Below are 25,771 nucleotides of genomic sequence, written 5' to 3'. Positions count from 1 at the left end.
ACTATATGTGAATTATATGATACAGTCCACTCCTTATGAGTGCATGTGTGAATCATACAAATACAGTCCTCTCCTTATGACTGCATGCGTGAATCATATCACTACAGTTCGCTCCTTATGACTGCATGTGTGAATCATATGAATACAGTTATCTCCTTATGACTGCATACTATGTGAATCATATCATTACCGTCCACTCTTTATTAAAAATTTTTTTAAAATGTATTTACCCAGGGTAGGTTCACTGAGCACGGATGTTCTTTTGCAGGAACTCCCTGCTTCACACTCATGCACATTCACACCTGGGAGCTGTCCAGTACAACCGCAATCCTCTATTGTTGGCCACTGAGCAGCTCCACTGTAGGGAGAGAACATTTTTAGCCAATTAAATCAGGGGATGATTAGGTGGCAAGTTTTTGTGAGAGCCAGATCTGGGATTTTAGCCAGGACACCAGGGAACCCCCTACTCTTTGTGAATAGTGTCATGGGATCTTTAATGACCACAGTGAGTCAGGACCTCGGTTTAACGTCTCATCCGAAAGACAGCATCTCCTACAGCACAGTATCCCCGTCACTGCACCGGGGCATTGGGGTTTATTTGACCAGAGGGAAGTTGCCCCCTGCTGTCCCACCAACACCACTTCCAGCAGCAACTCAGTATTCCCTGGTGGTCTCCCATCCAAGTACTAACCAATCCCACACCTGCTTAGCTTCAGCCAATCGGCAGGAGCAGAGTGCGTGATGGTATGGCTGCTGGCCGTAAATGGCCATTTATGACTGCATATAACTGATTTCTCTTGTTTCGTTGCATAGTGCTGCCTGCATCTGGTCCCATTTTAATCCCACTGAACTGAATCACTCTTCCTGTTGTTGGCACACTCTAGTTAAGTGCATTGCATCACTGTAGTGCCAAGCTTATGCAATTATCTGCAGTACCAGGATGGAGAGGGCATGCAATGCATTTTGAGAATTTTTAGGACAGAGCAGTGGTTTGTTTTTCTGTATACAGATTTATTTACCTCAAGTTAGTATATTTAACTTTTGGCTGTAAAATCATTGTTGGAACGATATTAGCTCATTTTGGCAGTTTTGAGGTTTTCGATCTTTCATATAAGCTTGGTAAGTGTGTGGGCACACATTATGTACTGTAGCCCTGTCCATGGTGCTGAAAACAGCAGCAGTTTTAAATCATACCAAGTCCTTTTGTTTTAAGCTTAACCCGGCTGGACCGTGGCTTCTCCAGAATAATGCATTTGCATTGCTTACAGTTCTGATGTTACCAATTCATGCTACCTGTTTTGAGCAGAACAGAGCAGCAAAAGTACCGTACAGTAGTTCCAGTTTAGTGACTCGGAGTAGCGGGTTAAAGTACCCAAAATAGGTTAGAGTGCCAAAGTAGGCTATGCAGGTGTGATCAAACGATAGCAAACTTTCAGTGAGCTGAGTAATTAATGTGAGAGAAAGGGCCATTGGTTTAAAAATGAGGGGAATGTGCTCTCTGCTCTGCATTTGGGGATTAGCGCCCTTAGCTGTGCCGCTGCCTGAGAGGCTGCTAAATGGGATTGTGAGGACACTGGGCAACGAAAACAGCGATGGTCGCTGCGGCAACTGATGGCGTTGGGGCCGTACCCATGACCTTGTGGTTGCAGATAATGCCCAGTCCTCAATACAGGTAGAGGGTTTGTTGTCAGCCTGAGTCAAACTATAATTGCACCATGCCAGCTACCTGTCTGCAGTGGAGATAATGATAATCCCACAATACGCTTCATCCCCCAGGAACTCAGAGCACAGATGGGATCACAAGAAATGGCAATAATAACCATATAAAAAACTTAAAGAGCTTCTCTTACATGATGCTCAGTGCACTCTCTACATAAAAGAACGCAATGTATGAACTATCCAGACAAAAAACTAGATTATGAACTAAATAATGAAATTCAGGTATAATTAGCTATTCAGAAGAGGTGGTTAACAATATGGTAGTGTGATACAACCAGAGGACAGGAAGGAAATATAGGTGGGGTAGCATAGGGAGGGCTCCAGAGTCAGGTGGCTCCAGGTTCCTCGCCTTGCCTGTCTCATTTGAGGCTCTCACTGTGTTACACTCTTGTGTTTCTCCCTGTGTGCGCTGAGGAATCTTCACACCTGTGAAAGTTCGACTCTGATGAGAGCGGGAAGCTCTGTCTTGTACTGTATTAAGTGCATCAGACCCCTGAGGCATGGTGGGCTACTGCCCAGGAAATGAATTTTTGGGAAAATTATTTCATGATTCACGAAACGATTCAGATGTTGGGTGCTACGTGGATGAGGCACGGGAAGGTCACAGGCTAAACGATCCTAATTTTTATATCTCAACCTGTGGGGTGATAATGCCTACTATTATTAAAAGATATAGAATATGATTCCACGTTGTAAATGATTTTATGATCAAAATGTCTGAATTCATGTATTTGCTAGCCTTGGTATGGCTGGTAAAGTTTTGTTTATCCTCTGATCTTCTTACGTTTTTCTCTAACTGTTTATTATATTTTGTCTTGATATACTGGAGACTATTGGCTCAGCTGTAGTCTTGGAAGTGTTCACAGTGTGGCGTAGTTTACACAATTTCAGAGGACACATGATGTTCCTCTGGTCACCTGGGAAACAATTGCAGCCTCAGCCTGAAGCCACTCTGCACTTGCTGTGGGAGTGTTGTGGCGTGTTGTGCAATGCACGCTGGGAAATGTAGGTTTTTACTGCAGAGAGAGGAGATTAGCACTTCCTCTGGGGGAGGGGGAGGGGTTCAGAGCAGACATCTTTAATGGGGCTTTAAAATGCCTGGGATTACCGCTCCCGTGTGCTGCTGTTTTCCTGCCCCCTCCCCCCCTCCCGGTCAGGACAGGGGACATGCATTATTGAAGCCGCCCACCACTCAGATTGCTGCTCCCAGCTGCAGAGGGCTGATTTACAGCAGAGAGCAGAGCAGGCCGGCGTTCGGTCGCCCTCTCTCTCCCTTCATCGTTCACCCGCTGTTTCTCTCTGCCTTCCTCTCTCTGTTTCTATCTGTCTGCCTGTCTGTCTATCTGTCTCTCTCTCTCCCTCTCTCCCTCTCTCCCTCTCTCCCTCTCCCTCCCTTCATCTTTCATTGACTGTTTCTTTCTGCCCCCTCTCTCTCTCTCTCTCTCTCTCAGTCTCTCTCTGGGTGTCAGTTGGTAGCAGGTACTGCTGGCTTTCTGGCATGCTGAGGCACAGCATGCTCAGCACTACTGCCATTTGCCATTTGCTGGAGTCTGTTAACACACACAAACACAGGACAGTGTTCACAGACAGAGAGACAGACACACATACACACACACGCACACACACATAGAAATGCAGATGCACTACTCATCCTGTAGGTGTTTTCATTGAGTAGAACCCCTTTGCAATGTGTGTTTGCACTTCACCTGCTGTGTGATGTGGGTTGGTGGGATTTCATCTACAATTGTGCTCATGGAGGAATCTAATATATAGTATATATTTGTGTGTGTGTGTGCATGTGTGTGTGTGTGTGTGTTCACTGGAGAAATGAGTTTGCATTCTGCAATAGAAAGCAGCAGTTGAGAATCACAAAGTCAGACTGTACCATGTTAAGATTAAAACGCTGGGAGGCTGAGGAGCATTCAATCCTCCCCCCCCCCCTCAGTTCTGCTCATGTGGTGCCTTCCTCCTCACACTTAGAGGACACACACGCAGTCTGTGTTCCTGGTCCCAACAGGCCCTCTCTTCCTCACTCCCTCTATCCCTCTCTCTCTAATGCTATATGATTGGTGGGTGGAAATCATTGTTTCGTAGCCCAGACCATCATGGCTGAAGGCTCACAAACCTGCAGCTCCACCGCCTCACAGAGCATCTGGTGTCTCTGCAGCTGAGGGAGGATCTCTCTCCCCTCTCCCTCTATCCCCCTCTCTCTCTCTCTCTCTCCCCTCTCCCTCTGTCCCCCTCTCTCTCTCTCTCTCTCTCCCCTCTCCCTCTATCCCCCCACTCTCTGTCTCTCTCCCCTTCTCACTCACTCACTCACTCACTCTGTTTCCCTCCCTTCGTGAGCATCAGATGCGTCCCCCACCCCTCCTTTTCTCTCTCTCTCGCTCTCTCCCTCTCTCTCTCATTACAACACACACACACACACACACACACACACACACGCGCACGCGCTCACACCTCAGACGCAGCCTGCGCGGGTTACCGGGAGCCGGGGCTGGAGAGCGGATCAGCTCCGCAGACCGCCGTGGGAGGAGCAGGCAGCGTTTCTGCTGCTGCTAGCGCTACCGCTACCGCTACCGCCGCCACAGCCACCGCCGCCGCCGTTAGCGTTCCTCAGCGCGGCGACCGGCAGCTCGCGTCTGCCCTTGGCGCAAAGTCACCCGCCGGGGATCCCGCCGACCGAGGGAGAGAGAGAGAGAGAGAGAGAGAGACCCGGTTCTTTTTCTTCCCCCCGCATTCTCGCGCACGGCGGCTCCCGCCAGACCCGCTGAAACATGGCTCACGCGGCGGCGCACCTTAAGAAAGCCCGGGGGGAGATGGAGCAGGCGGCGGCGCCCGACCTCAAGGCGCTGGAGAAGGCGCGGGAGAGGAGGAGGCGCTCCCGCGAACGGGCCGAACGCAAACGCAAGGTACGAGGACCCGCCACCTCCTCCTCCTCCTCCTCCTCCTCCTCCTTCTCCTCCTCCTCCCCTCCCCTTTGAGCTTGCGGAGCCGGCCGCTCCCGCTGCTGCCTCCACCTTCTGCTTCTGAACTTCGGCTGAAAGGCGGCGCCGTCTGGCGTCATCCTCACCTCCGCCTTTGCCGCCTCCATCTCTCGCTTTCACCTTCAACCACCGCCTTTGGGGCTGACCTCCACCTTCATCTCCATCATCATGTCAGACTTCCGCTCTTGTTTCCTTCACAGTCTCACCTCTGCCTTCATTAATATTACCTCACAACTCCAGCAAGTGTGGCCTCCACCTTCAACACCACCATCACCCTTGGCACCACCATTGAGCGTGACCTCAACCTAAAACATCTCCATCAAGTTCCGCCTCCACCTAAACCAGTGTATGTATACCGCTTGCACCTGCACGAGCTCCTGAGTGGAGTGCCAGCTCTCTGGCGTCGCTGACCCCGCCAAGTCACAGCTCAACCGCTTGTGATTGCCACCGAGCCACCTCCGCCTGAAGCGCTGTAATTCACCTCAGCTGCCACAACTCAGTCCCATCTCTGCCCCCGCCTCTGTCCTCGAGCCCCATGTACACCGCTGTGATCTGCCTCCATCTCCACCACTGCCTCTCAGCTCCACCCGCAGGCCTCCATCGCTCAACCCTACCACCACCCTCTCCTGCCCCCCCCCCCCCCCCCCCCCCCCCCCCTCCTGCCCTCGTCCCCCAAACTCTACTGCCCCCCTCAGTGCCTCTAGTGTTGTGGAGAAAGTGGCCCACGGCCTGGTGCGGCGTGTCCTCTAAAGTCTGGCTCCCGCCTCACCTCCAAAAAGTCTCCTTCCGGTTCTGCGCCAGCCGACGCTCCCCCCCCCCCCGTCCCGCTCGTCGCGGGGTGCTTATTTTGGACGATCGGGGGGCTGCTCTCTCTCAGGCTTGTGTCTCCTCTCACCCCCCTCTCTGCGTTCCTCTCTTCCTTTCCTTCTGAGCAGCTGTGCCGCAGGAGGTGCGGGGGCTCCGCGTGTGTCTGTCAGAAGGGGGGGGGGGGGGTCCGGTGTCACGGCCCGTCCGTGCCCGGGACACGCAGGGAAACCCCCCTGTCCTGCTGAGAGGGAGAAGGGGCGAGGGGAAAGGAGAAGGGGGGGAAGAGAGAGTTCTTTGAAATAAGACGTCCCGGAGAGTGACTTGACATTCTGCTGCTGTTTGTGAGAGACCGTGTGTGTGTGTGTGTGTGTGTGCAGATGTAGTCCTCGTGTTACAGAAAATCTGGGCGCAATGCAATGCAAGTACTCAATGCCAATTCCACAATGCTAGTTTCCCTAATTGGTTATGACATGTCTGTGACATCCACACTGTTTTCATTTTAGTTGGGTTCCTTTGCTTGTCTTACTATATGTGTAATGGATTGCCACGTACAGGACATATTCCTTTATGCAGTGCATTATCAGTGCATGTGTTTTTATAAGGAGAGCCCTCAATCGCTGCTCTACCCTGGTACTTTTCCATTGCTTTTTTTTAAACCTTATACAAATCTAATGGCAGGAGAGTCTGTATACTGGTGCTCATGACAGCTCAACACCAACAGAGCTTTACCTGATTATTTTTGCATGTTGAATCTACCTTTAAGAGAATAATGTGTAGATTGATAGATGTACTGTCACACTGCATTTGGCAGTGCAGTGTGTTCCACTACACACGCAGTCTGCTCGCTGCTGTGGATTTTATGAAACAGATTAGTTGTGGGATTACTGGCCTGTGAGGCAGGCAGCTGGAAATGCCAGATGTGGTGGAGAGATATGCGAAAATTATTTAAATTTCTCAGTTGAGAAACTTCCAGAAATAACATTCTGAAAACCTAGTGAAACTTAGTAAATAAAACCTTGAAAAACATGTGGCAGATGAAAGATCAAAGGTATGTTAATGTTATTTCACCGGTGTCAGATGAGACAGGATATGGGAGGGTGGGGTGGGGGTGATATTTTTTTCAGGCTGGGTGGGCTGGGGTGGGGGTAGGGAGGATCAGCACAGAATGTGCCCTCGTCCGTAATCTCTTCCCGTTTTCAATTTAATGCAGCATTTTATTTATCGAAAGTGCGCGGCGTTCGGGGTAATCTGCTGTTGCATAACGCGGTGTGCTCATAATGCGTTTCGTTTTCCGTTTTTTCAAAGCAGCCTGATAGCTTTAGCGTTGACTGCGGAGGGGACGACGTCCCCGTTAGTGACCGGAGCGTGTCCAGGACCGCCGCCGCTTGGCTCGATCGCCCGCCCGTACCCCGGGCCCCACGCAGACTGCAGATCGGCGCGATGTGGATTTTGTGTTCGCGGCTGCAGCGGGCAGACAGTCAGGCAGGGAGCTGATATTGCGGAATGTGAAGGTGAACCTGTCAAAATCCTAAGTTCCTATCGTCACGGTTACGCACGTTGTGTTGTGCAGTTTATGCAGAACGCGGTTCAGCTCACTGGTTTGGTACGGCGAGCGACACGTTAAATGTGCCGCGTAAACCTTTTCCTGCGCAGTCATGGGAGTATTTGATGTTTTTTTGTCACATTATAATTGCATTATGGGCATTTTGCTGATGCTCTTATCCAGAAAAACTTACACAACTTTTTTTACACAGCATCCATTTATACAGCTGGACATATACTGAAGCAATGCAGGTTAAGTACCTTGCTCAAGGGTGCTACGGCAGTGTCCTACCCGGGAATCAAACTTGTGCCCTTCTGGTTACAAGACCAGTTCCTTACCCATTATACTACTACTACTGCCCGTGTATGTATGTATTATAAAGGGGTTTCCTGCCTCCTTGTCATCTACAGCATTTCCTGAAAATGCATTTTGAATGTGTGGTTAGGACTGTGAGGGAAAAAGGGAAGAGTAGTTTCTGTGGAGGGATGAAGAGAACAGCAGGTAATCTCCCTGCTCTGTGGAGGGAGAGGTGTTGGGGACAGCCCCCCCCCCCCCATATCACTAGCACTCACAGCTCGTCTCCGACACGCCGAGGGGGTGAAATCTCAAGATCTCATTCATCTGATTGCATAACCCGTGGTTCCTATTAGGCCTTTCCGTCAGCCAGGCGGTCTGGGCTCTGAAATGATCATCTCTCCTCCGTTTGTCAGCTCGAGCAGAAACTGGGCACTGGAGTGAGACAGCTCTGTGTGTTGGGGGCCATCTCTATTCCCCGTGTCTGTGATGAGACAGGGTCTGGGGTGGGACAGGCCCCATCTTCACCCCTCTTCTAAAATCCCTGTGTTTTCAGCACACACTCCTCTGTCCATCCCTCACTTTTCCTCCGTCCTGTGTTAGAGCTGAGCAGCCAGTCAGGCAGTAGCCCCTGACTAACAGACGGCTGCCCCTCAGTCTCGTGTCTATTTGTGGAACGGAGGGAGAGTGGCGTGCGCGTGCCGCGGAGCTGAGAAGCGCCATTACCGAAAACAAGCTGCAAATTAACTTCGCCGCATGGTCCGGCACCCCCCTTCCCACAGCACCGGGCTTCCCGAAGCCCACCCCATGGGTCACTCTTCTTTCTTTTGGAGGTGACCTTTTAGTCTGTGACGTCCCCATTGCTGACACGCACCCTTTAGCCGGCCTTTGCATCCTATTGGTCCTCCTCTGGAGTCTTCACTGCCAGTGTGTTTTAGTGCACTGTCACCGGAACGTTTGGCAGGCGGTACCGCTGACTCTAGGCCTTCTGGTCCTAACCTGGCTCTACAGTGCATTTTAATGCACCGTACAATGCACTGTACCATTTAATAGAGTCCAGGACCCTGAGAAGCTCCGCTACAGTCCTGGCTGCTGTACAGGGCACGAGTGCTGAGCCGTTACTGAAGGTGCATCGGCCAGCAGAATGAGAGAGTGAGTCACTGGAGTGCACCTGGGCCGCCCATGGGTGAGCCGTTCGGCACATAGCCTTTCATCTGAGTGAGGGGAAGGCAGGTGGCAGGTGTTCATCCCTGCCCATGTTTCACAGCACCACCTGCACACTGGTTTCTCTGCCAGCTGTTTATGGGCACTGTGGCCAGGGCAACAAGGTTGTGGGTGTGAACCCTGGACGGTGTGCATGGTGTGGGGAGGGGAAGGCGGGTTCTGTGTTTCACCTCATGTGCTCCTGTTGTGTAAATCAGCCAATTAAATCATATGTCTGAGATTTTGGCACTACTGCATTATTTATTCATTGAGGAAAGGCCCTGACCTAAGCTGACTTACACTATTGATTTATGGAGCTGGACATTTACCAAAGCAGTTGGGGTAAGTTACCTTATTGAAAAATTCAAGGGTGACTCCCAATCTGGGAATAAAACCTTTAGCTTTCTGGCCACAGTTGGTGAGGAGCTTTTGCTAAATTAAAATCACATCTCTTTGCCCCATGCTCTTTGTTCAGGCTTGTGAAATGCTCGCTGATTTGCCTTGTGCAGTACCGGCTGTGTCCGTGCGCACTCTGACCCTTAAGCCATGTGTCCTCAGTGCCTTGTATAACGGCTTTGCACCGTCCTCACGCAATGACACGCACAGCGAAACACGCTAGTATTGCGCTGACATCACGTGTTTTTCAGTGTCTAGTTCACCGATTGCTTCTTCCTGCATGTTGTTGCAGTATCTGCTTCTCTGGAGCTCTTGAGTTAGAGCTAAGGACACTGTCAGTTGCTCACCAATTTCATTCCTGAGGCGGTGTGTTGGAAGACTAATAGATTTTCAGGTATTCTGACCTTTTGGGAATTGAAAAGAGACTTCTCAATGCGGACAAGACAACTTAGTGTTTGTTATATATCGCATAGCATAGGTTTCAGTTTGTGTTCGCTTTAGCATATATAGCATAGTGAAGGACTTATACTGGCACGCACCACAAATAAACCAGATAATCTATATGCATATTGAAAGCTCTTTGAGTTGTTGCCTTGACTACGATGAGATTTGTACATCAAGATTGTTCAGACGCCAGACTGCAGATTAATTCCTTCACTTCTTTTGAGCTGCAATTGCAATAAAACCAGACAACTTAATGAATGCTAGATAAAACAGTTGAGAAAAGTGAATGATTTAATTGGAACTATTATCAGTTACAGGTGTGTTTTCAGGAAGCACAGTGATTAGCTTCAAGTCATCAGCACAAAGCGTCAAGCCTGAATAGTCCATTAACACAGAGGAACACACAGTAGTACACATTCTCTGATCTGCACTCTGGGGCAGTCCTGATTTTCATGAATGCATTATCACTACATGTGTTAGTTATCACATGGAGATCAACACATGCATTTCAGAGCTGCATAAGCGTGTCATTTCAGGAATATACTGAATTTGACTTTATATACCTTGGTCAGTAATGGGCAAATAAGGATTGCTGAAGATGTTAAGTAAAAGATTTTCTAGTCTAGACAGTACTGTATAAGCAACCTGTATAAGTTTTATCGTTTTCACAGAGGATTTCTAAGGGTTTTCCTTAAAGGCTGGTGGAACAAACTTGCCACAGGGGAGCAGGGGGTTACATTGTAATTTAGGAATTATACACCCCCAACTCCCTCTCCCCCACCCACCCTCAGAGATGTTACACCACAGCTTTTGGTCTTTAAAATCGCCTCAGAGCACCTCACTATGAGGGCGACGCTACACTGCCGTTAGCACTTCTGACCGCCCTACTGTAATGGGTGACATGAAAGTGTTCAGCTCATGAGAGACGACACACTGCCATGATCTGGCGCCAAGTATTTTTTCTACTTTTGCGAGCGGCAGGCCCTCCAGGCTGGTTGAAGCCCTGAATGTCGGGTAGATAAATAGGAGGAAGGCATCATTGCCTAGCATTGCGCTAGTGCTGCATGCATCCTCCTAACCTGAGAGAAACAGTGTCAATAAAGACCCCTCGGCTGCAGTGGCTTTGTTGATTCGCTGCTGAAATCACGCTAGCCTGCTGGCAATCATTTTCATGTCCCGTCAAAAGGAACCATATTATTTGTTGGGATGGCAGAGGTCTGCAAGTTTGCTCTTTTTTATGGTATTCTGAACAAAACCTGAGATCCGTAGACATTATTGGTCACGGGATTTGTATGGCAGGCAAATTGCATGATTGTAACCTGTGTGATGCTGCCTTGTTGTGAGACTGGGAGGTGTCACACCCACGTCATCAGACACTCACTCCCAGTGCACACCTGTCTTAATGCTGCACCATACTGATGGAACGTCTCTCATCATGCTCTCTAGTGAACCTCCCATTGGCTCTTGCTCTGACCATGCCCTTAGTTAAAGAATGTCTTTTTCTTAAATTTTGAATATGTCATTATCTAGATGAGACTGCATGTTTTCTGTAATGTCTCTTATTCAACAGTGAACTGGGATTAATGATTCCAGGATTATACTCTAATCTCTGCAACAGCACCATGAAAAAAACAATCACAGACTGGTACATGCTAAATTGCCAAGGTAATCCCGGTGAAAATGAAGGCGGGGCATGTCCCTGAAATAGCATTACTGAACATGAACATATAAAAATGAAAATCCAAATGTGAAGCTACAAGTGTAAAATGAATCTTTCAAATTTCTCTTTGTGCATTCCATTTATATTTACAATATTATTTTGGATGAAGCTGTTCTTCACCAGTGCTTCAAAAGTCATCTTTAGCAGAGCTCGTTACTGCAGCCTCCTTCAGTGTTCCTCTTGAATTGCGCACAGCCCAGAGTCCTTGCATCTGGTAAAGGTGCCCCGTGAGAGATTTATGTCCGTTTTGACAGTGACTAGCTAAATAACGGCGACAGCAGATGCCTGAATCTATTACGGTTTACAGTTTCGGAATGAAGGTGCAAATGCAAGTCAGAATCTGATTTTATGTTTCGCTGGCCCGTGAGAATTTGGTTTTCCTCTCCTTCCAACCGCGCGATAAATAACTCACCTCACGGAGAAAGCCGTGGTTTATTTTACGCTTTACATGTTGACAACATCTGTTCTCCCTCAGCCGGGCCGCAGAGAGGGCATCAATAATGCAGATTTGTGGAAGGATGGGAGGGTAGAGAGGCGATTAAATTAAATGAGAAATTAGAGGAAGAGACGAGTGGGAAGGACAGATGTAAAAGGAAAGCAGAAGAGAGCAGAGTCAGGTGAGACTGCCTTAGGAAGAGGGCGGAGGAGAAACGTGCGAGTGAAAGAGGAAAGATTGGTGAAAATACACGAGAAAAGGATGTAAGAGCTTAAAAACACATTGGTTTTGTTAAAATGAAGTACGTTGAACTTCAGTACAGGAAGAATACTGTGCGCTGCGTTTCTGTAACATTTGTAGGATGGATTAAGCTGGGAATTGGCAGATGAGCACATTGAGGTGATTGTAAATGCATTTAGCATCAGTCATTTCCACGTGACAGCTAACTGCCTCAATTATTCTGGCACACTCAAGGGATTTAATAATCTGCATTAATTACGTTGCACGAAATACTGCTATTGCCTATGCTGTTTGTACAGTGTGTTGTCATATTCTTTGCTCAGCACATCATAAATGTAACATAGGCATGTACAACGATTCACTCGCCTCATTGTAGTGCGTTTGTATTACATAATGATAAAAAGATAGTGGGTGAGACCAGCAGGTGGATGTAGCTCAGACTGATATGTGTGAAGCCACAGTCTGTGGGTATAGAGCCTCTTCTCTCTAGTGTGGCACAGTACCATAGGCCCCCCTCTTCTCACTTTGTATGGCTGCCTCTGGCTCTGGTTTCTTCCACATTGAGTCTGTAAATGAATGTGAATGATGCAGTAAGGATTTCTGGTTTCTACCAGTAAAAAATGCGAAATATCCCTATTAAACACCTCTGCAGAATATGATGGGTAATTAATTCCTAACTCCTTACCTGCTTCTCCATTAACAAAACCAGTTAAGGAGTAAGCAGAGAAGAGGTTTGTTAGAAATATATTCTAATTACAATTTGACTAGATTAATTAAATATACAAGATATACAGTCATGTTGAGAATTAATGACACTCGCACTGTTAGGGCAATAATCAAAAGATTGCTAATGACTGGGACAGTTTCTAACTTGTCAGGAAGACAAGTGTGCTTACATGCAGCAATGCAGCTCCAGAATCATTTTGTAGTTCTTATGGGGGTGTATTCTGTGCAATTCCAGAACCCTTACAAAGTTGTAATTTATAAAGCATTGTAGATCTTTAGCTCAGGAGGTAAGAGCGGTTGTCTGGCAGTCGGAGGGTTGCCGGTTCAATCCCCGCCCTGGGTGTGTCGTAGTGTCCCTGAGCGAGACACCTAACCCCTAACTGCTCTGGTGAATGCGAGGCATCAATTGTAAAGCGCTTTGGATAAAAGCGCTATATAAATGCAGTCCATTTACCATTTACCATCTCTGGCAAATATGGTAATGTAGTTCTCACTGAGGTTCCAGATGCTCTGGAGACTCATTTGGTGCTGCTTATTTAAATGGATTGTGTAACAGATTGTGGTCCGTCACATGAAGGTGAGTGGCTCTGTCCTCTCTGGTGACTGGAAGATGTATGTTTGATTTTTTTTTGTTTTGCATGTGTCATCTCCATTTGAAATACCGAGATTGGAAATGTTGAAAGGTTGTAAATCGGCAACAAATAAACAAGAAGATAATTGCATTAATAAATATTCCAGATATAACATCCTCATCATTCAGCAGTCCTGTGGGGTAGGCTGCCTAAGATTCGAAAGCTATATAAGCTGAATTTTAAGCTGCGTTTTTAAGATGAATGCAGCCTGTTTGATTCATCTCCCTTTGATCTCTTTTCGTGGAGGAGGACTTTCATGTGCCTTCTACCAGGATATTTAGAGCTAGACTCCTGTGTAGATGATCTGGTCTCCATTTTCAGGAATGATGTGTTTGGGCCACTTACTGCACTCAGTGCTGTTGGTGAAGGCATTGATCGCAAGCAGTGCCTAGATAGACATTATTATCACCGTTAGCTGAGTAGGACTGTAATCCTGCAGCGGGGACACAATAGCTAGCGTCATCCTGCTGGGGAAGAGCAGCAAAGCCGCTTTTCCACCGCATGGTACCGGCTCAGCTCGACTCGACTCTACTCGACTCTACTCGCTTTTGGTAACAGGTACTTAGCTTGCCACTGCGGTGTAGTACTCCCGTCAATGTAGCCGGTCGTCATAGCGACGCCGCATGAAACGCGTTGCTCTGACCAATCAGTGGTCTGCAGTGTTTTCACGTCACCTTTTGGTATCGCCTCAGCTCGCTCGGAACCTCGACGGAGGTGATACCAAAAAAATGTACCAGGTACGAGGTGCTATCCACGCTTTTGCCCGATGGAAAACCAAAAAACGTCGAGTTGAGTCGAGCCGGTACCATGCGGTACAAAGGCAGCCGGGGTTCCTCAGGGTCACTGTAGCATCAGCGTCCACCTGCAGCGCGCAGGCTGCTGTCGTAACACACTAAATAAATCAGTCTTCACAACAGTGTTTAGACTTTATATTTAGACCCGCAGTCTTATTTCTGTTACTTTTTTGCTTAATAAGGCAAAAAAAAGGCAATTAGGTAAGACAGTTTGACTCATTTCAAGATTTGGTAATGGAGTGAGACAATTTCTGCTATTAAGCAAAAAATGACTTAAAACAAGGTAGTATTTTGTACGTGAGAGAAGAAAAATGAGATTTTTATTCTCATTACAAGACTAGAACACTTCTTACGATAGATTTCTGGCAATGAATGATTTGTTTTCCCCCCCACCACCACCCTCTGTTTGTGAGGTCAACTTTATTAGAATTCTATTAATCCACATATTTATCTAGAGCTCAGTGCTTTCAAATACCAGTAGTGATTGTTACATCAGCATTGGAATATTCAGTTAAGAACATTCTGATCACATATTTGAGGTCTTACACCTTGAAGGGTCAAAAGTGTGTCTCGTTTTATTTAATTTATCTGAAGGTCATCATTGCCACTCAGTGTCACATTAAACTGCATAGAGGATGAGATTAGGAGCTGTTAGCGTGCGGGCCTGGGAAGCTTTAGAGACATGCAGCTGGGAGCTGTTCTGTGAGGTGAGGCTGTGTGATATTGATTTTTTCATTGGTGTGATCATGCGCCACTGTGCAAATAAAATGTTTATTGTGCTTGTTAGTTATGTGCCTCTTGCTCTGTTTCTTTCCGTGTCTGTGTTTGCAAGTGTGTGTGTGTGTATGTTTGAGTTTGAATGGGTGTGTTCATGCTTGTTTGGGTGTAAATGTGTGTATGCGTGTGTGTGTGTGTGTGTGTGTGTGTTTGTGTGTGTGTGCATTCATACGTCGTTGTTATAAGGTGCATGAGATAAACTGGTGTGGGAGGGGCCGGTGTCCTAAATGAGTTTAAAATGGCTTCCGTACTGGCTGCAGGGCCCTAGGAGGGAGTGCACGCTCTCATTAACCCTCTCTGTTGTAGTGCTGCTAGTGGTTGGTGCGTGAATAGGGTGTCACAGTGGCTTATATGCAAGTGGGGTGGTTCTCGGGAGCCATTTCGGGACAGTCTGACTGTAACCCGTTGGCCTTAGTGCAGCATCTTGTAATCTATTGACTTCGAGAAAGGTTATGTTAATTTAAAGCCTCTGTTCATTCATCCATACAACCATCCATTATCATCCATTTTTAATCTAGACTTTACTCTGCTATGAATGGATGTCAACATTTGTAGCTGTCTACATAAACAACTGTGTGGATCACCAAGTCTATGGCGACCGTTAAATCACAAATGATTCTCCACAATGACACACTCTCTGACTTCATGTTGTGAACTGTAGTTATTCTAAATATGAAGTATGATGAAGAGCATCAGGGAGTCTGCACGGGAGGGGGAGGGGCTCACAGTTACAAACACATTGCCTGACTGAAAATATGGCCTTCATGCTACAATGCTGCCATTGTCTCCTGAGGTAGAGAAAGAAACGCAGGCAGGCGCTTGTTAAAGGTCATATTGCACACTGTAAAGAACTAAAGCACGCTTTTCAGCACAGCTCATGGTGGAAATTTGGAAATGGAAAATCAGTCTGGTGCTGCCCTTTCTCAGGTCCTGGTCCTCATGCGAACTGTTGCCTTGGCAATTAAACTCTTTTTCGTCAAAGGAGCTCGCATCCCTTGATGAATTGCTGGGGAACCAGACTGCGCTCACAGCCGGTACTGCAGGGATTTGGGGTGGGGGTGGGGCTCCACTCCTGAGCCCCCAGCATCTGTCCAGAACGGACGGGCAGCCAACAGTCTGGCCAGCATGGCAACAGCAAAGGTGTGTGCTTTACTGCATTGTACTGCACTGCATTACTGTGTGCTGCAGCCCACAGCCTATACAGGTCTGTCTGTGGCTGTCTGTGTCACAAAGGGAATTGATGTTTACTACATCAAAGTATTTTATCACAGTTATATTGTACCTCACTAGAAAGCACATACAACTACATAGCTGGGTCTGCTGAGTGTTGGTGTTAGCTGTGTGGCGATAATTTTATGTCATTAAAAAAAAAAAAAGTCTTCGCAGCCAGAACCACTCTAATCAATATCGTCATGGAAACGATGCCTCTGTTAATTCGGTCCACATTCTGTTTGCTTTTACTTAATCAGAGCCTTAAAGCCTGAGGGTGAACTTATGATTTAGCAGTGCAATAACATTATGCCTGGAATGATGGCTTCGGATTGGTCAACGCACATGCGCTGCACACATGACGCCTTCTGGGGGACTGAATACTGCGAAATAACGTGGATGTGATGAGTGCTCCCGGCAGACTGAGGAAGGGAAGAGTACTCCCCTCCATGCACAGCCTGGCAGTGCACTAGGCTGCACATTTAAAATGGCCATCCTGCTCGCCGGAAGATTCTGCTCATCTGACGCTCGGCTCGCAACCCTTGCTCGGGAAGCGAAGATGAAGCGAGCTGTCTCATTTCGACACGCACGCCCGCGTCCAATAATCCTGGTGCAATCGAGTGATGAGGCTCGCGGGTCAAAGGTCGGCCACGCATCCCCGCCCCAGAGTGCCTCCGCTCCGGACTCCGCTCCGAAGCGGCCGCCTTGTACCTCAGACCGCGGCGGAGAGAAGCTTTGGAAATGTGGAGCCACAGATTTACCAGACCCCCGCTCCCAGCCATATGGTTCAACCACAGATTAGAGGCATTTGTTGTTGGCTGAGGCCTGTGGATTACACCTCCGATTCTGATATGGCCGAAGGAAATGAAACAAAATCTGCTTTGAATGGAAAGCTGGCGGTGGCTTGTTGTTATGGAGCGGTTTGTTGGGGGATTCTGGCATTGGGGGAGGGGGGTGAGGTCTGAGTGAACAAGAGGCACAGGGTGACATTTGGTTTTGAGCTGCTGATGTCATTCTTGGATAAAATTGTGCAAATTTCATTTTTGATTAAGTGGCAGCCGAGATGGAGAAATTGCAAACAGGTGGGGGGGGAAAGTAATTGAAGTAAATAAGTGAGCAACCAGCCTTGTTATTCAACAGTTTGCTCAATGGTTGTTTTTGGAAACATCTGTGTTTTCACTGTAATGAAAACTCAACTGTATAAAACAAATGTAATGCTCATTAATAATAACATTAATATTCTATTAATATTTATGGATATTTTTATATGGTCTGTGGTTTAATTTTGAGGATATTCAGACAGCTCTTATTCAAGGTTCCTCTACAACCCGTTGGTGGGACACCTGCTGCACTATGGGCCAGCTAATGATGTTTCATTGTTGCATAGCAGATTTGGCAGTAAGAACATGGCTTTGGTGCAGTCTGTCTTGGTAATCGGGGGTATGAAAGCCCTGGCTAGCCACGGGATGCGTTTAGCATATCTCTGGGGCTGAGTTTGGGCCAGCATCTCGTTTCGGACGCTTTCACTCTACCTACTAAGGGTCCGTGCCCAAAGTGGTGGTGTTGATCGGGAGAGGTGTCATCGTTCTGGGAGGGGGATTGGGTATCAGAATGAGTAGCGTTGGCATGGGTGTGTCTGGGAGAAAAAAAACCTTTCGCCGAGGTAATGAAACAGAAGCCAGCCCCTCCATCACATGGCAGCTGCTGTCAACACCGCCTGGCAGAGCCACACCTGTTCCTGTCACTCAAACTTTCTGGTGCCAATTCCAGGAACGCCAACCCCGCCCCTATTGTATATGCAGCAGTCTAGGTCCATCGCCAGGGTGGTCGTGCTCCGCTACTGGGTCAAGTTTTGATGCGGGTCCATTATGCAGACAAAATAAGGCCCTAAATTTCAGCCCTATAATAAAATGAAAACTATAAAACAAAAGTGCTTCATTTGGGAAAAATCTGGGGTTCCTATGTTTAAAAATTAAACATAGGATTTGTTTACAGTCTCTCAAGACGTGCGTGCATCGATTATGGAGCATCCCTAATGGACTCTTTCGGTGTTTATTAATTACCCTTTCCAGAAAGGAGATTTTGGAGGCGTTCCAGTTTTGTTAAAAAAAGGTCGGACATTTTTAGTCTCTAACGCATCTTTTGGTGGCCGTTTGACTGATCTGAGTTCAGTTTGTGTAGACTTAGAGAGTGACGTAGTCCAGCGAGTGAGAAACATTTGGGGTGAACAGTGCAGCCATTGTCTAGGGGAGCACAATGGACGGTCATGTGTCATGCTTTCCAACAGGCCGGGTGAATAATGGGGACATTTACCTCCATTACGCTGTCTTCACACACGTCTGCCAGGGCAGGAGGCTTTGTGATTGGCTGAACTCAACCCTGTCAACCCTTCGCAGTCTGAGAGAGAGGGGCAGTTTTCATTTCTTTGCTTTTTAAAATATTAATAGCATAATGCTAACGCTACCTTCCCTCTGGGTTATGGAACCTGGGGATCCAGCTCTGTAAATAACGGCAGGTCACAAGGAAATAGAGGTCACCGAAGTTTATTCCCCGCCGTCATCCCCGACCAAACAGAAGCAGGAACTCCAGGATCAATTAAATGCATGTCATTGACACCCAGCCTTCAGGGCCAAATCAATGTGCTGTATTAATAAATTGTCTGTCTCTCCCGGTATTAGTTTGTCATCTTGTCGGTTCAGAATGAAGTACTGCAGGGTAGGCTGAGAGACTGGCGCGTGGACTGAGTGCACAACAACAGCGTTCATGTGCAAGGCCATGCTTCATCGCCAGGCTGTTCTTATTGCAACATTATACGCTTCAACCGAGGCTAGCAGGACGGACCTTCATCAGGCTGAAATGAGAGGCAGAATACAGAATGGTTGAAGTGCGTAGCTGCGCATACGCAGGCACAAGCTATTCCCAGATTTGTTCTTGTGAGCTGGCTTACCTACATTTGAAAAGCGATGTATAATGCACCTCCAGGGAATAAAACAAGAGTATGTTTTACTGCATCTATTGAAGTGGCCTGTTTTTTTAAAAAGAAACTTGAATGAATGTATAATGAATTTCTGTCCTGGTACAGACACTCTTCCGTAGACCTGTTCTCAAGCAGCTCCTGAGGACCAAGATGAGGAGTGACCTGAACTGAGATTGAAGTGTCTGTGGAGGGAAACTCTTTTGGGGCTGGGGGGTTTACATATGAACATACGGAAACCGCCAGAACGTCAGGCCCTCTGTGAGAAACGCTTGGAGTCGTTACGGAAACCCGTCCCTCCACCGCTGTGAAGGGCATTCTGGGCGCTGGAGAGAATGTCGCCCCGTCGTCATGGCACCCCGCGTTGGGGGCGTGTGACGCTACATTCCCATGCATTGCTGGACTGGTGGGTGTAAAAATAGCCCCGGCCGGAGCCTGAATTAGCAATGGGAGTGTGCTCGCGGCCGCAGTTGCTGGTGTTCCCAGGCGACGGAGAGCACGGGGCGGCAGACAGGTTACCGAGCCCAGGGCAGGACGCTCAGGATCGGGGCAGGAGTGTGGCGGTCGCCCGTCCCGTAGAGCTGGGTCGCGAGGCGGGGGGGAGGGCCGGCGGTTGACGGGCGCGGGTGGCACAGGGCTCCGTTTTTTTAAATGACGCGGGGCCGTGTGCCGGTCATTAGCTGTTGCCATGGGCAATGCCGCGATGTGTAAGGCCTGCGGGCCGGACAGGAGCAAGAAAGCCAATGGGAGCCAAGCCAACCTGGACAACCACTGGGATTTCTACGAATCTGTGGTAAGAGTCCAGTGCTGGTTTTTTTTTGGTTTTTTTGTTTTGCTTGATATGAGCTTGGCGTGGAGGCATGGATGTGCTGCAGGTCCAACACGTCCCAGCCAGTGCTCTGTGCCTGCTGTGCATAGAAAGTTCTGGAAATCTCTCTGTCTCTCTCTCTCTCTCTCTTTCTGTCTCTCTCCCTCTGTTTCTCTGTTTCTCAATGTCTTTCTATCTCTACTTTGAGCAGTATTCAGTTTGTCTAATCAGAGAAACTTGTGTGTTTTTCTGTTGGAATATTCAGGTGAGATGGAGGGGGGTGGGGGGTGTTTTTCTCCCTCGCTCCAGAGCTCAGTGAGGCGCCTGCAGTCTTGGGCAGAACACCAGAGTGGACAGGATCTCACACGCTAATATTTCTCATGTGGCACTCGTGCCCTGCTCCTGTGCTGGCGCGTCACCCACTTCAGCCTGGGCGCAGTCCCGGTTTAAAAGCTCAGTGAGAGAGCTCCTGATGTCCTGCCCACCTGCCCCCCCCCCATGTTTTTGCCTGTCCCTCTGTGTCCCTTTGAGTTCTGTTCTGCTCTGTTCATTTTCCTGTTTTCACTAAGAAGCGTTTTGTTTCTTAAGGCTTCAGTTTGTTAGATGGCTTTCATTTTGAACTGCGTTTCCCGAATGGGCTCGAAGCTGTTTTTCTCCTGATTTGATTGGAGTGAAGGGATGAGAGGCAATTGCACGTGGACCCCTGGGGGTCAGGGCGCGCTTCACCGCAAAGTCTAAATGCTGGAACCATTTCAGGAACTCCATGGTTGCGGGGTGAAATGATTCCTTTCCCGAGAACGCACCTATCAATGAATGCTGTTTCAGGAGAGATTGGATTCTGATAAAATGAAATTGTTCTTTAAGTGACAGGGGATGCGACTGTTTTTGCAATGTGCTCTAGGTTATGGAGAATTGTGGTGTTGATAGGGGGACACTCGTATGCTCATAGACAGCATTACCCTTCTCGTTCAGAGAGAATGTAACGATATACAATGATATAAAATACCCTGTTACGTGTGTGTGTGTGTGTGTGTGTGTGTGTGTGTGTGTGTGTGTGGACACAGAGAAAAACTGGTTCTCACAGAGAGGCGGCGCGTTCTTATAGGACCCAGGTATTGAAGTAATCTGTAATTGGCAGCTTGTGTGAAAAGGCACTGGTGTATTACTGGTGCATCCCAAGGTGGCCATTACCTGGTGTAGAAATATGGAAATCTGGCCAAGGGTATCTGACGGGAGAACAGTCAGTTCATTATGATCTACAATTCCCTGTGTTTCTCCACTGACAGGAACGTCACTACTGATAACTCTGTCATAGGTTTTATTCTGCGTTGTGTATTGCATTGGAAAGTAAAACCTCAGACAGGGAAATAACTGAGGGCAAATACTTAGGGGGTGATCATTTTAGGACGTGGTCCACTCCTGTGTGCTTATTAAAGCATTAACGACAGCATTATCAGCTATAAAATAAACTGTTTCTGTTTCAGCCGCAAAATAAATATAAAGGTAATATATATAGATTAAAACAATGCATATTTGTATCCTTGTTTTCAATTTTTTTTGAATGGGTAAAATGTTATGTCGGCTATTCATTTGCTGGACTGAGTTTAAAAATGTAGTTTAAATGCATTTATCATGCAGTTGCCAGTGCTTACTCGCTTGTATACTGCCCACATTATGGAGTGTTTTCTGCATTTGTTTCATATGTGATATTTGCATTATGTTTTATGGTGCAAATTTTCCCACAGGCAAAAGCAATATAACTAAATTGTATCGCATAATGTTACTGAGTAGGAAAATAGCACCAGTTGTACTGTACATTCATGGATGACACATTTATGGATATATTAAGAATTGAGGCAGCAAATATAGACATCGGCACATGTGCCTCTCCTTAAAGATATTTTAACACCAGTGTTTACCTTGGATCGACTTTCTGTTGGGTTAGAGCAGTGGTCTCTAACCCTGGTCCTGGAGAGCTACAGGGTCTGCTGGTTTTCATAGTGACTCTGCACTTCATGAATAAATTAGAGCAGTTGATTACACAGTTAACTCAACTCACCTGATGTCTTGGGTCTCAATTGGGTGCTGCTTTTAAGGTGAAAACAAAAACCAGCAGACCCTGTAGCTCTCCAGGACCAGGGTTGGAGACCACTGGGTTAGAGGCTTGCCACAAATCGTCCCTTCTTAGCCACTGATGGATGGGTAGTCTCTCATGGGTAGTCTCTCTCTCTCTCTCTCTCTCTCCCTCTCTCTCTCTCTCTCTCTCTCTCTCTCTCTCTCTCTCTCTCTCTCTCTCTCTCTCTCTCTCTCTCTCTCTCTCTCTCTCTCTCCCTCTCTCCCTCTCTCTCTCTCTCTCTCTCTCTCTGTCATATGCTTTATTTATGTGGGTGCAAGATTTAGCTTGCTGCTCTCATGTACTGGGACAGACCCGGGTTAGACCCGTGACAGTAAGATGTCCCAACAGCTGGGCCTGTTCTCTGAGACCTTTTGTCTGTTGGTCTGGCCTGACCTGGCCCATGGCCTGAGCGGAGTTGCCCGTTCTGACTTGACCTTTGACCCCCTTTCATCTCCACCACAGAGTTATTTCTGGCTCCACTCCACTGCTTTACTCCACAGTTTTTTTTGATCCAGGGACTCCCACTCTGGCCGAAAGGCATCCAGGGGACCCCCATCATAAGTTAAAAAGGGTTATATTTTAAAAAAAATTTACATTTCGAAATATTTTCCAAATTCTATAAAAACTAATTGCATGTCAAGTCTGGCTGGGGACCAGTACCTTTAAGGACCCCCAGGGGTTTGTGGACCCCCTGTTGGAAAACTCAGGGCGTAAACAGTGGAAAATACCAGTAGGATGCACTCAGGGCTGAGGAGCCCGTCCAGCTGAACTGTGTTAGCCGTTTGCTGTAGCAACGCAACAGAAGCTGTGAATGGACATCACACATCATATGTCTGGTCCAGCTCTCCAGTGGAGGTTCTGTGGAACCGGAGAAGAGAAAAGGGCTCGGAAGAGGATGGTTTTTTTACCTCCTAAATCACCGGCGTGTCAGAATCTGGGTCTCAGGGCAAAATCACACATCACGTGGATGGGTTCAGAGCCCAAACACCACCCCTTCTCTCAGAGGAGCAATCTCCAAGCCCATTAGCACATGGAAGTACTGTCTGAGTAAAGGAACAAAAATCTTAATGATTTGCTCTAACCCCCTCTCCTCAGTGATGTTTTCCCAGTTGTTGCGGTTGCTGTGTTTACTGAACAGTGTGAATGAGTGATACCACACCTGGTGTACAGGTGTGTGTGTGTGTGTGTGTGCATGTGTGTGTGTGTGTGTGTGTGTGTGCGTGTGTGTGTGTGTGTGTGTGCGCGCACGTGTGTGTGTGTGTGTGTGTGTGTGTGTGTGAATGTGTGTGTATGTGTGTGTGTGCGCACGTGTTTGTGTGGGTATGTGTGTGTGTGCGCGCGCGTGTGTGTGTGTGTGTTTGAGTTTGTGCACATGTGTGTGTGTGGGTATATGTGTGTGTGTATGTGAGTGTGTGTGTGTGAGTGTGGTTAGGTTTGTACAGGAGTTGAGGAACACATTATTGCTGTTAGTGGGGCTCTCAGAGGGCTGAAGGGTGCCTGTGCTGTCCCTGGTCATGAATCATCAGGAAGATTGGGGCTGAGCGTTAAGTGGGTCTAAGTGGTGATACTCACATGCATTGCACACACTTACACACAGACATGCACCAAGCAAGGCTGCATGCGGGCACACACTGACACACACGCTCACAAGATCGCACAGACACACGCCAATCGAGACCACATGCCAGGGACACAGACACACACACACACACACACACACACCTGCAGGTATGCTAATACATACCCATGCGGTCTAAAACAAATGCAAATACATACACAAGCTAACACACCTGCATGCAAGTACACACATGATGAGCTGATTAGTGAGCTCTGCCCAATCAGAATGGTTTCCTGCTATTGACATGGACAGCAAACGAGAGTAAGAGACAGAAGGATCCTGCAAGAGTTCAGAGATATTTAGAGCTGGCCATCTCTGTCTCACAGGCCCTGTTGTCATGGTTACAGGGAAGGGCAGGCCTCTGCGTCTCCATGGTTACAGGGAGGAGTGAGCATGCGTCTGATTTTTCTCTGCAGGTTGCATTATTTATAAGCCACTGTTTTAATGCTGTGGAGCAGAGGGCTCTCTGCCCCTGGATAAGAAGGGGGCCAGGTCTCTTCTACAGAAAATAAAACGTTCATTTCCGCAAACAGAAATCTTAATGAAAATTTTCAACTGAATACACACCAGAGGCATAACGAATAGTAATGTTTCATATCGCCTGTGTGCGCGTGTGTGCCGGTGTGTGTGTGTGTGTGTGTGTGTGTACGTGTGTGCACGTGTGTGTGTGTATGTGTGTGTGTGTGTGTGTGTACGTGCGTGCACGTGTGTGTGTGTGTGTGTGTGTGTGTGTACGTGTGTGCACGTGTGTGTGTGTGTGTGTACGTGCGTGCACGTGTGTGTGTGTGTACGTGCGTGCACGTGTGTGTGTGTGTGTGTGTGTGTGCGCAATGTGTCACAGTTGTCGGTCGAATGCTGAGTGTGGACTGTGGGATGAGATGTGACTCAGACAGTACCCCTGCTGCTGAGCGCTCAGTTTTTAGATTCGCCTCATTTTGAGTCCCAGTGTTGGGAAATACAGATCTGCATTTAGCGTGTTAAGCTTCTGTCTGTCCCTGCATCTGTCTCTGATAGGATACTAGGGGTAGATGCAGCGGCCTGTGTCATTGTCAAAAGAGCCGCATTTCGGAACCTCAAAAAATGAAGAATGCGCACTGTTGCTATAATTAAAAAGATTAGCGATGCGTTCGTCTATGCTGCCATGGTAATACCCTGCCCACCATTCACTATATGTTCCTCACCCTGTAATCACTTCTGTGTTTTTCTGAGAAAATGAGGACAATATGTTAGAGTAAAGAAAGGGAACGTGAACTGTGAGCCGTCACAGTGATTATCTCTTAAATTCCTAGAACTGTCCTTGCCATACCAGGATGTTTGTCATTATATTCATATAACGGTTAGCACGAATTCCAGGAGACCAAGGTCTTACTGTTGCAATGTCTGCATGTCCCCAACCATGGAGAAGTGAGTGAGTGGTTGAGTGGGGCGTTTGAGTGAGGCTAATAAAACTATTTATGTAGGAAGTGAGAAAACAATCAGGCACTTTTTTCCCCCAAATGTTAGCCGGTTTGCATGTGGCTCCTACGTGTTCGACTTACATGTGGCTGTAAACACTGCTGATGTCACTTTGCAGATTGTGAAGGGATGATAATAAATATTCAGCATAATTCAGTCACCAAGCTATTAGAGGAATCTGTGGGATGTCACCAGACTGCAGTTCTTGTGTTAATGATGCTATTGTGTGGTCTGGGACAGTGCCTGTATTGTCCTCTCTCACTGGACAGGCATGCTCTGCTTTGTTTTTGCGTGGACAGTCCAATGAGGGGAGCCTCGTACCTCCCCAGATCAGCTACAGGAAGGAGTGTCATAGTTTCCAAATGTCAACATGACGGTTGATGACCGCCGCTTATTAGCGAGGTGTAATTGTGTGTGCATGTGTGGGATCGATTGACCCATGTCAATGAGATGAGTGGTGTTAGCCCCTCCCCTTTCCATGGCATGGGAGGTCACCCCTACAGGAAAACCTGGCTGTTTCTGTGACCTGAAAACCATCCTTATGAAAAGGAGTCCCTGGTACGAGAGATGTGGGCCTGATGATAAAGAATTTAACACCCCCAAGGTAAAAATGAATGTAAAAACAGGCATAGGATCCCCCCCCCCCACCCCCCCCCCCCCCCCCCCTTGCATAATGTACGTCTGGAACTGGGTCACGAAACACCAATCCACAGATGCAGAACAGAGTCGCCCTCCCGCTGGGAGAGCAGCGGGAAAGCAGGTGCACTCTAACGGTCTGCCTCTCTTTGATGTGTGTGTGTGTGTGCGTGCGTGTACGTGTGTGTGCGTGTGTGTGCGTGTGTGCATATGTGTGTGCGCGTGTGTACGTATGCG

At 47.7% G+C, this 25,771-nt stretch overlaps 1 protein-coding gene across 1 annotated transcript in view; it reads left to right on the top strand.

Moving 5' to 3' along the window:
- Window positions 1-4,109: 4,109 nt before the first annotated feature.
- The window catches only part of LOC118232307 (ankyrin-2-like), a 104,226-nt gene continuing 82,564 nt past the window's right edge, over window positions 4,110-25,771 (top strand). Inside the window, exon 1 of the mRNA XM_035427194.1 lies at window positions 4,110-4,631. Coding sequence (XP_035283085.1) covers window positions 4,497-4,631 — 135 coding nt within the window. The 5' untranslated portion in view covers window positions 4,110-4,496. The remainder of the gene's footprint in view (window positions 4,632-25,771) is intronic.

The sequence above is a fragment of the Anguilla anguilla genome, chromosome 7, assembly GCF_013347855.1.
Source record: "Anguilla anguilla isolate fAngAng1 chromosome 7, fAngAng1.pri, whole genome shotgun sequence".
Taxonomy (NCBI): Eukaryota; Metazoa; Chordata; class Actinopteri; order Anguilliformes; family Anguillidae; genus Anguilla; species Anguilla anguilla.
The sequence above is the reverse complement of the archived record's forward strand: the minus strand, read 5'-3'. Positions and strand labels throughout refer to the sequence as shown.